Here is a 15,000-nt window from a genome sequence, read left to right on the forward strand (position 1 = left end):
GCTGACATATATCAATAGGAGAGTGCAAAACAATAAGAAACATGATGCCAAATGAGTCCTTCAGTCTTGGTACTATCATAAGTTCACTGACTGGAGCTACCTCTACAACAGAAGACTAGTCTGCTGGAGTTGGCCATGGGTACCCCTGGAGTTGGTATCTATCACTGCAACCCAGCCATTCTCTCCCCTGAGAGAGCAGACACTTCCACACTAAGTCAGCTCAATTCCATCGTTAGTAGTAGTATTTTTCGTTCTGTTGCAAAGAGGATGTTCCATACCCCACCCGAATAGCCTGTTACTCGTCATGAGCACCCTTTCTGCCACGCTCTCCTGCATCCTCCCAAAGTGGATGGCATAAGGACCGGATATCCATGTGCAGGGTTCCTGAGGGTATTGCCCCAAACACAAACACCTGGCTAACTCAGTGGTAATATGCAGACCTTCCACTTGGGTGGCCTGCATTCATCCATAGCTACGTGTATAAGTTTTCCGGTACTGACAGATGCTACCATCCCTGGAATTAACCCTATGACGACGGTGCGTCACACTCGTGTGACACAGCCAAACTCCCGATGCAGGGGCGTCATGCCAGTGTGACGATTACAATGCAATATTGCAATCGCCCGGCATAGGGGTCTTCGCGTAGCGAGTGCCCCGTCAGGAAAGGGTTAACAGGGGATCAGGATTTGTGTCATCCTTTGTAAACCTCTTCATTCTGCAACCAAAGACAGGGCTGACTTGGTCCTGCATGGATGAAGAAGGCATTGGGCTTTAAATCTTGATATGGTGTGTGCTACAGCACTCTGACACTCACTGGTAACTTGAAAACACATATCAATCTTCCCAATGATACTCCTTAAGCATAAACAAGAATTGCAATGCAGTGGCTTATGATGACCTATAATTTAAAAGCTTATGTAAATGTTTCCAAATGTTTTGTTTTCCCAACCCATTTTTTCTATTTTTCCAAGTAAATCATAATAAGCAGTAATCTGATTAAAATCATGATTAACTACCCATGAAGTTAATGGGTTAATGGTTACTAATATTTTTATTTTGTGCCAAGCATAAAAAGAAATATATACCTCTAATATATGTGCCTGGTATATATATGTAAACACGCACACACACACACACACACACATATATACATAATGGTAATATCAATAATAATAATAAAATAAAAACAGGTATAAATTAGTATGCAATTATACTGGTTGACATAAACAAAGCTGTTATATCAGAATATTCCTTTAGCTAATAATTTACAACTGAATTGTTGCACTTATATGTGGTTTACATGAAAAATACAGTAAATTACTCATGTTAAACTCTTGTTTTTACTAAGTGAAGGTCCTAAATTTTGAGTGAAATGCAATGTTGCACACATTTGGGGTAAATTTTATTGTAATGGAAATAACTAGGGATTTTCACAAAATATTTCTATAGTTTTTGCAATGGCAAGAAACTACACTTTCAAAATAATAAAAATACTAAGTATTTAAAATCTGAGCAAACTACTTACTGGCTTTTTCACAAATCTTTAGAAAACAGTAGTGTCTCAGTTCCAATTGTGGTGATCTTTTTAAATATGGCCAAACCCTTTTCTTTCTTTGTTAACCATCTCAGTTTTATCAAAAACATTCTTATTTGCACGTGTTTTGCATAAACTCTATATGACAGTCATATCACTAACAATTCTCTTATTGCAAGTGCAAAGAGAATGTGAATAATTATGCAACACAACAAATATTTTTAATGATTTTACTTTCTCATAAGAGACTGCCACTGACTGACTGACTGCCTTTGATAACTGACTCATCTCAAAATAAACATTTACTTATTTTCAAAAGAAATAGATGCTATCCTTTAGCAACACTCACATGTAACAATCCTACAATACTTACCACATCAGCCGCAGTATATTTCAAAGCCTACAGCTTTTAACCCCAACAACAGAATCGACCACATTCAAAATTGTAACAAGAAGGCACACGTTAAGCCCGCCAGCGGAACCTTTTTAAATGTCTCAAACGGACCAATCACACGAGCCGTTAAGTCGCCGTCACCAAACACTTGTCGGCAAATATGTATGATTGAAAAAAATAATAAAAATAATCATAGTTATTCAAATCTATGTAATACTCTAGAACCGATTTGATTTTTTAGAAGAAAGTAATTAAATGGGATGTGACTGCTGAGATTTTACTTTTTTTTTTACGATCCGCTCAGCTGATCGCCAGTGGCAGGAGCAAGAACAACAAACAAATTGCCAGTCGTCAGCGCCAAAGTCTCGCTCCCGGATCTGCAGGACGCGAAACGCAACAGGAAAAATCTCAATTTACAGATTATTTAGCCTCCGTCAGCCACATGTGAAATTCGAAATCTGTAGATATATATACACATAGTTGTTATAGCTGAATATTACGCGCACTGCAAATTGAATAGATTAAAAACATGTGTTGCATTTGTTAAATATGATCGCATAATCCGTGAAGGTGTAAATAATCCATTTCAAGTGGATAGTAAGATCCTGTTCGGCGAGTTTGAAGGGGATAGATACGGCGGTAAGGAATATTGATTGTAAATCTGTTAGCATGAGGCATGTCTGATAATGATAATTTCTAGCAACATGTGATATGCTTGGCCACAGTTTAGATTGCAAAAGGCATGTGGTCCACAGGGATTGTTTGTCATTTATGGTAAGGGATAAATAAGACACAAACTAAGACTCTGGAAGCCCGCCATTACTTTATTAAAGTCATGGACCTATACTTAAAGAGAAGCTGTGGCCTCTGCACTTCACACTGGTAATGATCAACACATGTTTTAGCAAGATAGACAATGTAGACCATGCTGTTAGTTCATCAAATAAGAAAATAGTTGAGGTCTGTCTTGCCAGAATATATGTGGCATATGTGTATATATATATATATATATATATATATATATATATATATATATATATATTTATTTATTTATTTATTTATTTATTTATTTTATTTATTTATTTATTTTTTTATTATTAATATATGTACTTTTATATATTATATATATATACATACATATATACATACATACATATATACATACATACATACATATACACATACATACATATATTCATATATATACATACATATATACATATAGAAATACATACATATATACATACATACATAAATAAATGCATACATAAATACATATATACATACATACATATACACATACATACATACATACACACATATATCCATACATACATATATACATACATATATATTATATCCTTATATATATATATATATATATAATATATATATATATATATATATATATATATATATATATATATATATGCATTTGCATATCCTTTTATGTATTTTTTCAGGACCAGAGGGTTGTCTGAAAATGTTTGTACCTGAGATCATATCTGTGCATTTCAAAGTTTCAAGTCTGGAGTGAAGTCGAGAGAACTACAGTTTTTGTTTGGTGCCATATCATATTTCTTGACACTTCAATATCATATTCAAAATTTATAATTTTGATATTATCAGGTTAATTTTTTCAGTTACTCCTCTCTTTAGCCATTGATTACTGAGAGAATGATATCCAAGCTCAGTTATTACGATGCTATTTGGAAACAACAAAGAACAGAAGTAGTGATGTGAACATAATGCAGTAATAGGTATTAGCAATACGTCTGTGTTTGAAAATAGTATCATGATAGCATCTGCACATAAGAGGATAAGAGAGAAAAAAACAGAACCAGATTAAACACATATTTCTTTTTCTGTCTTCTCTCCAACTGCTTTTATATCATATTATTGCAGTTTTGGACATAGTGTGTGTCAGCAAATTTCTAGATTCTTAAGACTCTACACTTGCATCCTTTGGAACCACCTCAGGCCAAGTCTCTGTGTCAAGCACATTGGGCAATAGAAGGCTTTCAGGGAAAAGAGTTTACCTTTGTCCAACTAAGGTCACAGTCCAGGAAGTGGTAATGGCTGGAGGAGGAGATGTGCTATTGCCGACTCCTTCTGCTAGGGTGTCAGATTCTTTGAGGAGGTTAGTGGGTTGCAGTATGGGTTCAATGCTAAAAGGGAGTGATGTTGGTAAGGTAGAGGATAGAGTACTGATTCTTATGTAGGTCACACAGGAAGTCATGGAAAATGATTGCTTAGAAGTCCTACTTGAGGAGCTCCAGCTGTAGCTTAGGTTTTTTTAATTTGATAAATGGAAGGGTTTATCATGTCTGAAAGTTTTGAGCAATGGAGCTGAAATTTTAGGCATCTATTTGCAGATGGTAGAAGAGAAGGAAGAACCTTGTTGCATCATGATTAAATATGTATATTTGTAAATGTCTTGACCCACCTTCATATAAAGCAAACAGTAAGTGGAGTGATGGGATGATAAATTTGGAAATATTTTTCTTTGATGACTTTTTTGTCAGTTATAGAACAACCTCGTCCAAGTTCTAACCTGTTGAATGTATGTGTTGCAGTTTGTTGACTGTTCCTGGAGGTCAAAGGCATACCAGCAATGACAATTCATTGGCCATATGTATCAGTAGGTTGTATATTTGATAACTTGAGAAAAAATGCAACAACTATATCTTAGAAGAAAAATACCTAGAATTCATTGATCTATTGATTCCATATACTGTTTAGCTTGTAAGGTTGCAGGGCCAGATTTATAAGGGGACAAAATAGGCAATTGCCATGGGTCCATGCCAGAGTTGTCCCAGTGCACAGCACTTCATGCATCATCTGAGCACCAGCAATTTATATCACTAATACCTATATTACAAACTGAAAACTGTAGTCAGTTATTCTTACATTCAATAAAACAGAAAATTAAATCCAGATGTTTTCTTTGTAACTCAACTGATATGCAAATGTATATTTTTTTTACGAAATGTGGTATATTGTTAAATTGATTTCTATTTTGAGAGGCCACTGAACCTGAAGTGCCCTGGGCCTCCACAAGATCTGAATAGTTTATATCAGAAGCAGTAATTTTACCCTTTTCACTTTATTTATGTAAATGCATAAAAAGGGTTATTCACGGCAAAAAAAGAAAAAAAATGTGGGAGAGCATAGAACATGTGACATGCACTATTATTATTATTATTATTATTATTATTATTATTATTATTAATTATTTATTTATTATATATTATATAATTAATTTATTTATTTATTTATTTTTTTATTATTATTATTATTATTATTATTATTATTATTTTATTTTTATTATTATTATTATTATTATTATTATTATTATTATTATTATTATTATTATTATTATTATTATTATTATTATTATTATTATTATTATTATTATTATTATTATTATTATTATTATTATTATTATTATTATTATTATTATTATTATTATTATTATTATTATTATTATTATTATTATTATTATTATTATTATTATTATTATTATTATTATTATTATTATTATTATTATTATTATTATTATTATTATTATTATTATTATTATTATTATTATTATTATTATTATTATTATTATTATTATTATTATTATTATTATTATTATTATTATTATTATTATTATTATTATTATTATTATTATTATTATTATTATTATTATTATTATTATTATTATTATTATTATTATTATTATTATTATTATTATTATTATTATTATTATTATTATTATTATTATTATTATTATTATTATTATTATTATTATTATTATTATTATTATTATTATTATTATTATTATTATTATTATTATTATTATTATTATTATTATTATTATTATTATTATTATTATTATTATTATTATTATTATTATTATTATTATTATTATTATTATTATTATTATTATTATTATTATTATTATTATTATTATTATTATTATTATTATTATTATTATTATTATTATTATTATTATTATTATTATTATTATTATTATTATTATTATTATTATTATTATTATTATTATTATTATTATTATTATTATTATTATTATTATTATTATTATTATTATTATTATTATTATTATTATTATTATTATTATTATTATTATTATTATTATTATTATTATTATTATTATTATTATTATTATTATTATTATTATTATTATTATTATTATTATTATTATTATTATTATTATTATTATTATTATTATTATTATTATTATTATTATTATTATTATTATTATTATTATTATTATTATTATTATTATTATTATTATTATTATTATTATTATTATTATTATTATTATTATTATTATTATTATTATTATTATTATTATTATTATTATTATTATTATTATTATTATTATTATTATTATTATTATTATTATTATTATTATTATTATTATTATTATTATTATTATTATTATTATTATTATTATTATTATTATTATTATTATTATTATTATTATTATTATTATTATTATTATTATTATTATTATTATTATTATTATTATTATTATTATTATTATTATTATTATTATTATTATTATTATTATTATTATTATTATTATTATTATTATTATTATTATTATTATTATTATTATTATTATTATTATTATTATTATTATTATTATTATTATTATTATTATTATTATTATTATTATTATTATTATTATTATTATTATTATTATTATTATTATTATTATTATTATTATTATTATTATTATTATTATTATTATTATTATTATTATTATTATTATTATTATTATTATTATTATTATTATTATTATTATTATTATTATTATTATTATTATTATTATTATTATTATTATTATTATTATTATTATTATTATTATTATTATTATTATTATTATTATTATTATTATTATTATTATTATTATTATTATTATTATTATTATTATTATTATTATTATTATTATTATTATTATTATTATTATTATTATTATTATTATTATTATTATTATTATTATTATTATTATTATTATTATTATTATTATTATTATTATTATTATTATTATTATTATTATTATTATTATTATTATTATTATTATTATTATTATTATTATTATTATTATTATTATTATTATTATTATTATTATTATTATTATTATTATTATTATTATTATTATTATTATTATTATTATTATTATTATTATTATTATTATTATTATTATTATTATTATTATTATTATTATTATTATTATTATTATTATTATTATTATTATTATTATTATTATTATTATTATTATTATTATTATTATTATTATTATTATTATTATTATTATTATTATTATTATTATTATTATTATTATTATTATTATTATTATTATTATTATTATTATTATTATTATTATTATTATTATTATTATTATTATTATTATTATTATTATTATTATTATTATTATTATTATTATTATTATTATTATTATTATTATTATTATTATTATTATTATTATTATTATTATTATTATTATTATTATTATTATTATTATTATTTTTTTTATTATTATTATTATTATTATTATTATTATTATTATTATTATTATTATTATTATTATTATTATTATTATTATTATTATTATTATTATTATTATTATTATTATTATTATTATTATTATTATTATTATCATTATTATTATTATTATTATTATTATTATTATTATTATTATTATTATTATTATTATTATTATTATTATTATTATTATTATTATTATTATAAATTTATGTGAAAAGAATGCTATAAGACGATCAAAGCTCCTTGTATTTGATTTCCCTATTCCTAATTTAGAGAATAGACTCGGAGGTCTCAGTTTACTCTGTCTCTAAGTAAATCAACTTTCAGCCATTTTGACTACAAGATGTATTGAATTAATCATCTTTCTGCACTTGCATGAAATATACTTTAAGGCTAGGTGCAGGTTAATAGTTGTTTTGTGATTAGTAAATATATACAGGTCTACAGCAAGATCTTGCATTAAATTTCATGTTTGTGCTATTATAGAGTGTAATTTGATATGTAGGAAGATGGAAGAAATAGCAAAGTTTTTTTTAGTACATTTATAGATTATTATTTGCTACAGGATTTTTATAATACTGGTAGAGTGTAATTTTATAATGAATGTATTTTTTTTTATTCAGGTTGTAATATTACTTTATAATACAGATTCCATCACTTGGAGAACATGTACGTGGGGAAGAAAGTGCAGAATTTACAAATACACTTGGAGAACGAGTTATTGTCCAGATTTGTGCAACAAAAGAAGAAACAGCTACACTTCTTGAGAAGGTAACTATATGTGATTCCATAAGAATAATCTTACACCTAACTTAAAGAGCATACTAAATATTTAGACTTCTCAATTTTCTTCAATTAACATGTAAATTGTTAGTCCTCTACGGCAGATTTATCTAGGTTAAGAATTATAAAAGAAATGTTAGTTAAGTCTTTCATTATTTTATTATTATTTTTAATCATGCAATTTTTTGTATGGTCTTAAATTCAGGTTTTAGATGGCAACAGAGAAGCAGCAGAATTATTGGCAGCTGTTGTTCATACAGCTATCATTGTGAAACCTGACCCCACTTTAGCTGCTAAGATACCCAAAATACCTGTGGATAACTTGGGTATATGGATTGATCCCATTGGTAAGATGACGACCATATTAGTGTAATGTAAATATAAAAATACTCAAGTGTAATATAGAATGTGATACTTTAGATGAATGAAGTTATAAGGACACTATGTAAACATCAGCAGACAATGAAATCTAAAATCTTTACCTAACATTCTTCTTACTACACACATATAAGTAGTGATGAGTCTTGTGTCCACCAAAATATATAGCATATCTGATAAGAAGATACTAGAGAGTGTCATCTCTGAATTGGGATTCATTGGACTTAATGCATGTCAATAAATTAATTTTTGAAGGATTTTAATTTTTGATAAAAGCCATAAGGTCTGTAATATTATAGATATATAGATATAAAGTGACAGAAAGACCTAAATATTGATTAGATATGAAAAGATTAAATCTAATCCACCATGCTATTAACAGACATATATATAGTGAAAATCATGATGTTTGACTAGTAACTAATTTTTATTTGAATAAAGCATGCTTTGCAAATTATCATAAAATCATATAATGAATAAAGAGTAAAGGTAGCAAAGCATTTAATTGGCATATGAAATTATTTTCATTTCAGATTCCACTGGAGAATATGTTAGAGGGGAAATTGGAACACTGAAAGGAAGTATATACAGCAGTGGGCTTCCAAGTGTGACTATCCTCATTGGGTTTTATGATCGCCTGACTGGTGAAATAATTGGAGGCGTTGTTAATCATCCCTTTGCTGTGTATGATGAAGAAAACCAAAGGTATGTAGCCTTCATTTCTAAAGAATTTCTGGATAGATCTCAAGTATTTCTTGTTTATTCTAAACATTTATCATGAGCACAACCAGTAAGTAATCTACATTTGTTAGATATATGAAAAGCAATACATACTTAAAATGAATGTATCCTCTACACTTCACCTTCCTTTGGAAATATACACTCTTAATTAATCAGAGTAATGATTCTATTAATCTATCTTTACATACATTTCATTGTTAATGCTCCATATGATATCATTTCCAGTATTATGCTATTATTTTTTTCTTGAAAATCATTAGTATTTGTAAAATTTTGATTTTATTTTTGCATTGCTATATGACATGTGTATAAGATTCATCAACTGTACAAAAGTTTTATAATTAAAATATATGATTATATGTCAAATTAGATAGGTATAGATCTTTACTGCTACTCTTAATATGAGTTAGTGATAACCATGTTGAATATTATTTGAAATTAATGTGTTAGGAATGATTCAGAGCAGTGGTTCCCAATATCATAATCAATCATGTACCCCTTGAAGCTTTGTAGTACCAACTACATACTCTTTGTAATTTGTCTGAGTATTTATATCTGAACTTATAAAGGTAATGTCACCCTAGGGGTATACATGCCCCAGTTTAACCCATTCATGCCGGGGCTGTTCCGGCTCTGAATGGTCAGAATGCTGGGATTTCGAATGCATAAGCCTAACATCTCTGAATTCTCGAGCGCACTAGCTGCGAGCCTGGGCTGTCTGCACGCTCACCCCGAGCGCCGGCCTTGACCAAATATCTCGTCGCCAGCATCTGACAAAAAAGACATGAAACGTGTCAGCGCATCACCCGGCAGTAATGGGTTAAGAACCTCTGATTTATACTATTTAAACTAATATTTTTACTCTTTTCAGTTGGCATGGTGAAGTTTACTGGAGTGTCAGTTATAATGATGTCAGAGTCCATAATATGCCAACCCATAAATCTGGTTCTGATGTAACTCGTCCAGTAATAGTGATGTCATTAAGTGAAGATGTGAAAGTGCAGGAAATGCTGGGGAAGAAGTTTGACATTGTATATGCTTCTGGTGCTGGATACAAGCTTCTTGTTGTTGCACTTGGTCAAGTGGTGGCATATGTTTGCTCCAAAGTAAGTTTTCTTTGTTTGGATTTGTCTTTTATAATCATTTCATATATTATCAAATTGCAGTGAACCCACATCCCATACAAAATATCATTGCTTCTCTTATAGGGTTCAACTTTCCGTTGGGACACAGCAGCACCCCATGGTCTGCTGCAAGCTTTAGGAGGTGGCGTAGTTGTCTACAGCCAATTGATGAGTTCTGCTGAAGATAATGTATGTAATAGATATCAGAGTTTTCCTAAAATATTTTGATACAGAAGAAATTCCCTTTATCTCTTTTATTATCAGATTTTCCTAAAATATTTTGATACAGAAGGAATTCCCTTTATCTCTTTTATTTTAAGAATGCCACTCAGACAAATTTGATGTCCATATGCTGTCAATATTGATAATGATTTGCTCTCAGTGATTAATGCACTGATATAATTTATATTTTACATTTCAGCACATCTCAGATGATATGTTGAAAAATATTCAGATAAAGTACAACAAGCCAAATGTTGATTCACCAAAAGCCAGCTTACAATGGAGCAATGCAGGAGGAATTGTGGCTTACAGGGAGAAAGGTGTATTGCCAACCATTGTAGAATGTTTGAGAAGTTCGTAGGTAAGAGGACTTTTCTATGAATAGAAAACTGGCCAGATGGAACATTTTAGATGTTATATCTATAGATACAGATTGATATTTGTGATGTCTAAATGTTTGGTACAGGTGTGCAAAATCCAGAACACTTTGGAATAGTGTTTCTTTTATTTTTATCTCCAGAAATTATGCTAATACCATTTTAAGAGAGTTTATATTATAAGATATCCAGACATTCATCTAGAATATTATTTTGATTTTGCAAGATTCTCATTTATAATTGAAGTATATGTGACTGCTTTATTTGTGTTAGATATGATATGTAATGCACCTTTTTTGAAAGACACATTACTGTATCTCAATGTAGTAAAGTAATCAGTTATCATTTCTGACATATAGACAGATGATATATTTAAGAGAAGGATGATATATTAATATTTTGAAAGCATGTTTATTTTATTTTACTCGTTATGTAGGGAGGGGTGTGTGTTTGCAAGCATTTATGCATGCATGATTATGTGTGTTTGTGCCATATTGAAGTAGATATAACTTGACTTATTTCATTGAATTGAAGAGTAGTATTTCATAACTTGCTTTCATAAATTCATTTCATAGACTACCATGCATCTTCATTTTATTACAGTCAGATATGTTGCGTATGGAAAAATATACCTCATATGCAATTTTGTGTGAAGGATTTATTTGATCACATAAGTTGTTCAAGTACAATCTGTCCACCTTAAAATTAAGTGATGGTCTTATAATATGTATACTAAGATTGCTAAAAAAAATTAAGCATAAAGTTATTTTATCTAATGCATGCTGAGAGTCTTAACTGGCCAGGCTGCCACAGTGTCTATCATACATTTCATATTGAAAAAAACTAGTTGGTATTTTTTGCTTGTTTTTTTCGGTAACTATGGTTGAAATTCAGGAAGAAGGGCACTGTGTATGTAAGGTATTACATACCTTATTCTATTATAGGGATAATAGACTATTTTAACTGAGTGTTCATCAAGGTTATATGGCTTGTTGACTTGGGATGGATATCCGGAAATAGGTTTTCTTTTCCCCTGCATATGTCTAGAAGTGCAGAAGACAAAGTATAATTGACCAATATCAGGAATAACAATGATCTGAGGATAGGTGTTTTTTTATGTTGCTGTCATAAAAAAGGTCAAATCATGCTTTCTAGTTTGTTTGGTTTATCTTCCTAGTTATTTTTATGAGGTACTTTGTTTTTGGCTAAGCCCCAAGACTCCTAGGAAAGTAGGTTATGTTATTGTTGTTAGCAAACACTGAAATTTCTCTTTGTTTATAGTCCTTAACCCATTAGAGCTGGGGCTTATATTTGCCTAATGCCGCTCCCACTGGCTAGGTAGCAAGCATGTGCACTAGCCTAGTACGAGATTTTTCCTGGCGCAATGGTAAGATACTGCATTGCACCTCTCAGAGTGCTTTTCACCTGCCCAATTCAACAGGGGGTTAAGAGTAGGTTTCTGTATTTGTTTACATTATTTTCAGAAGTGAAGAAAAATGTGTATACAAATGGAACTTCTATGAGTTTGTACATATGGAATGATGTAAAACGTGTGGTTAGAGGGAGAGATCTTGATGTGATAGGACATCATCCGGTAGGAGCAAAATATTCCCATGATGTGATATCACCTTATCTGGCATGAATGGGTTAAGTATCTTTAAAGCTTCAATCATCAGACATTTGGGCAATAAGGATATCAAGTTTCTTTATTGGAAACAGGATGTTAACTTGCCAAAGAGTCCCTGTTAAACTTTTTATACTTTACATTATTGTGGTAAATGATGTTGTGAAAGTTTCTGTAATACATTTTTTTCTTATGAATGACATTTAGAGAGAAGGTAGAAGTGGTTGTAGTAAGAATGAAATAAACTTTCATTGAAAGTTCGTATTTGGACGTAGGTAATCAAAAATGGATTCGACCTGTCATGGCTTTATTTCATTCTTACTGTGGCAGTGTTTTATGTATCACACACACATTACTTTGTAATGTATGTGATATAAAATGTAACCTTTGGCCTGTGGTGAAGTGTATGGGCAAGGTTCATAAAGTATATTTAAATTTTGTGTTTGTAAAAAAAAGTGGTTGGTATCTTTTAAGTTCAAAAATTTGTTGTGAAAATTCACACCCAAGCATAAAATTTAACAGTCTTGTGTGTGTATATAAATCATGTATAAACATAATTCCAGTAGTAAACTAGATGGCAATGAGTACATTTGAGGACTTTGTACAAAGCAATAATGTTTAAACATTGCTATGTCCTTGAAGCAGAGATCTGCACTGGAGATTAATGTGTGTTTTGCCAGTCAAGCATCCATAATAATGTCAAAAGAAAAAAAAAGAAATGTAACAGAGATATTTCTCATTTGTAATATTTAAAGTATTTAAGACTTCCAATGCTTAAACAAGATATTCACACTTGTAAGCCAGTGTCATAAACTATATGTTTTGAGCAGAGTGTGAATATTTAGATTCTTAATTTAGAGAACAGTATAGAGAAAGTGAAACTTCAATGGATATTGTATTAATGAAAGCATTGATGGTTTCATAATTCCATTTGGTATGAAATTTGGTAAAAGTTCATCCAATGAATGAGCATGATGTTAATATTTGAAAGGAGAAAAATAATTTGTTAACTATCCAAAGACGGGCATTTTTCTTGGGGTTGGATCACTTTCATACTTGATTGTTCCTATTGCTGAAATTAAGCTATTTTTTCCTGCAGTTGTGTAACTTATGCATTATACCAAATTAGCTAATTAGTTCTACTTTGCAAACATATCATATATAGACTCACATATCATACCAGAAGTTTAGAAAATAATAGAAACCACACATCTTATGATCCCCAGCTCAGGCTGACCATCTTCAGACGTGGTCTGACTCGGAAAGGTTAGAAGTACAAAAGACAAAAATTAGAAGTTAAACCATAGACATCAGGCTCTGTGCAATTTATCCTCTATGTATTAGGGGGAGGGGGAGGAGAGGGCAAGGTGAATTAAGACCAGTATGTGTAGACTAAACGTCTGCAGAAGATGCCCCAGTGCAAAATGGTTAATGATTAAGTGTACTTTTTTCTGTTACAAAGCAGTTTATTAGAATGTTCAAATAAATATTCCATATTTCAGTTACCCATTGATTTCCACCATGCTGGAATATTATGATATAATGCATAGCTCAGTGTTGATAAAATTTTACATTTCCTGTTAGAATTAATGTGTTTTTGATTGCAGATGTCTCAGTTCTGTGCATGACTATATATTTTATTTTTGGGAAAATAAATTGTTTTTTTTACATTACTCAAATATCATGATTAAACTAAGAAGTGTCTATGTTTTTTTGTTATTTGTTAAAAGAGGATCTATCTACTATCCTGATGGGTCTATTTATGTAGGCAATATATTATTAATTTTATATATTCCTTTCAAGTCAGTACAAAGTGTAACTATATAGTTTTGCATATCTGAAGAAAAAACTGACTTATGCATTGAAAATACTCGCATCTTTTAATTAATGTAAACATCTAGTTTTTCTAGTCACTAATCAGTTGTATGTATCAGTTTATTAGTTTAATAAAAAGTCTTATCAGATTACCAATGCATTTTTACAGGTAGATAGATCTGACAATTCCTAAAGATGTAGAAAATTTGCAAAGTGTACTGCTCAGATAATAAATGTTGGTAAAGCATTCTTATTATTTTATTCACCAAATTATTCTCAGATATGCAGGATATTTTTCTATTGCATGAATATTTGCCTAATAGATGAAATGCATTTCAGTTAGCCTTTAAAATGCAGATTAGCTACAAACTAATATAGGAGAAAATAGAATAATTCAATGGTTTTAATTAGATCATTTGATTAATTAATGAGATATAATAACTCCC

At 27.6% G+C, this 15,000-nt stretch overlaps 3 protein-coding genes across 3 annotated transcripts in view; 2 read left to right on the plus strand and 1 right to left on the minus strand.

Moving 5' to 3' along the window:
- The window catches only part of LOC122258155 (uncharacterized), a 26,379-nt gene extending 24,324 nt beyond the window's left edge, over positions 1-2,055 (minus strand). The window contains exon 1 of the mRNA XM_086551126.1: positions 1,908-2,055. The gene's annotated coding sequence lies outside the window, so the exon portion shown is untranslated. The remainder of the gene's footprint in view (positions 1-1,907) is intronic.
- Positions 2,056-5,086: 3,031 nt separating this feature from the next.
- LOC147469065 (inositol polyphosphate 1-phosphatase-like) lies at positions 5,087-10,275 on the plus strand. Its single transcript, XM_086551127.1, has 5 exons — positions 5,087-5,107; positions 8,139-8,261; positions 8,479-8,620; positions 9,185-9,399; positions 10,264-10,275. Exons 1-5 carry the CDS (start codon positions 5,087-5,089, stop codon positions 10,273-10,275), a joined length of 513 nt encoding a protein of 170 aa, XP_086407253.1.
- Positions 7,938-14,801, plus strand: LOC122258156 (inositol polyphosphate 1-phosphatase). Its single transcript, XM_086550741.1, has 6 exons — positions 7,938-8,261; positions 8,479-8,620; positions 9,185-9,356; positions 10,264-10,498; positions 10,601-10,705; positions 10,938-14,801. The coding sequence occupies exons 4-6, from the start codon at positions 10,319-10,321 to the stop codon at positions 11,097-11,099; spliced, it is 447 nt and encodes a 148-aa protein (XP_086406867.1). The 5' UTR covers positions 7,938-8,261; positions 8,479-8,620; positions 9,185-9,356; positions 10,264-10,318; the 3' UTR covers positions 11,100-14,801.
- Positions 14,802-15,000: the final 199 nt, after the last annotated feature.

This window comes from Penaeus japonicus, unplaced genomic scaffold (assembly GCF_977035675.1).
Source record: "Penaeus japonicus unplaced genomic scaffold, GWHDUDI00000001_assembly GWHDUDI00000024, whole genome shotgun sequence".
NCBI lineage: Eukaryota > Metazoa > Arthropoda > Malacostraca > Decapoda > Penaeidae > Penaeus > Penaeus japonicus.

What these genes read in the sequence shown, in the direction of transcription:
- LOC147469065 (XM_086551127.1), top strand. Translation starts at nt 5,087, where the DNA reads ATGTGGGAGAGCATAGAACAT. An exon ending in CAGCTACACTTCTTGAGAAG is followed by an intron (nt 8,262 to 8,478) that starts GTAACTATATGT and finishes TCTTAAATTCAG; the next exon opens with GTTTTAGATGGCAACAGAGA. An exon ending in TATATGGATTGATCCCATTG is followed by an intron (nt 8,621 to 9,184) that starts GTAAGATGACGA and finishes TTTTCATTTCAG; the next exon opens with ATTCCACTGGAGAATATGTT.
- LOC122258156 (XM_086550741.1), top strand. Translation starts at nt 10,319, where the DNA reads ATGCCAACCCATAAATCTGGTTCTGATGTAACTCGTCCAGTAATAGTG. An exon ending in TGGCATATGTTTGCTCCAAA is followed by an intron (nt 10,499 to 10,600) that starts GTAAGTTTTCTT and finishes CTTCTCTTATAG; the next exon opens with GGTTCAACTTTCCGTTGGGA. An exon ending in TGAGTTCTGCTGAAGATAAT is followed by an intron (nt 10,706 to 10,937) that starts GTATGTAATAGA and finishes TTTACATTTCAG; the next exon opens with CACATCTCAGATGATATGTT.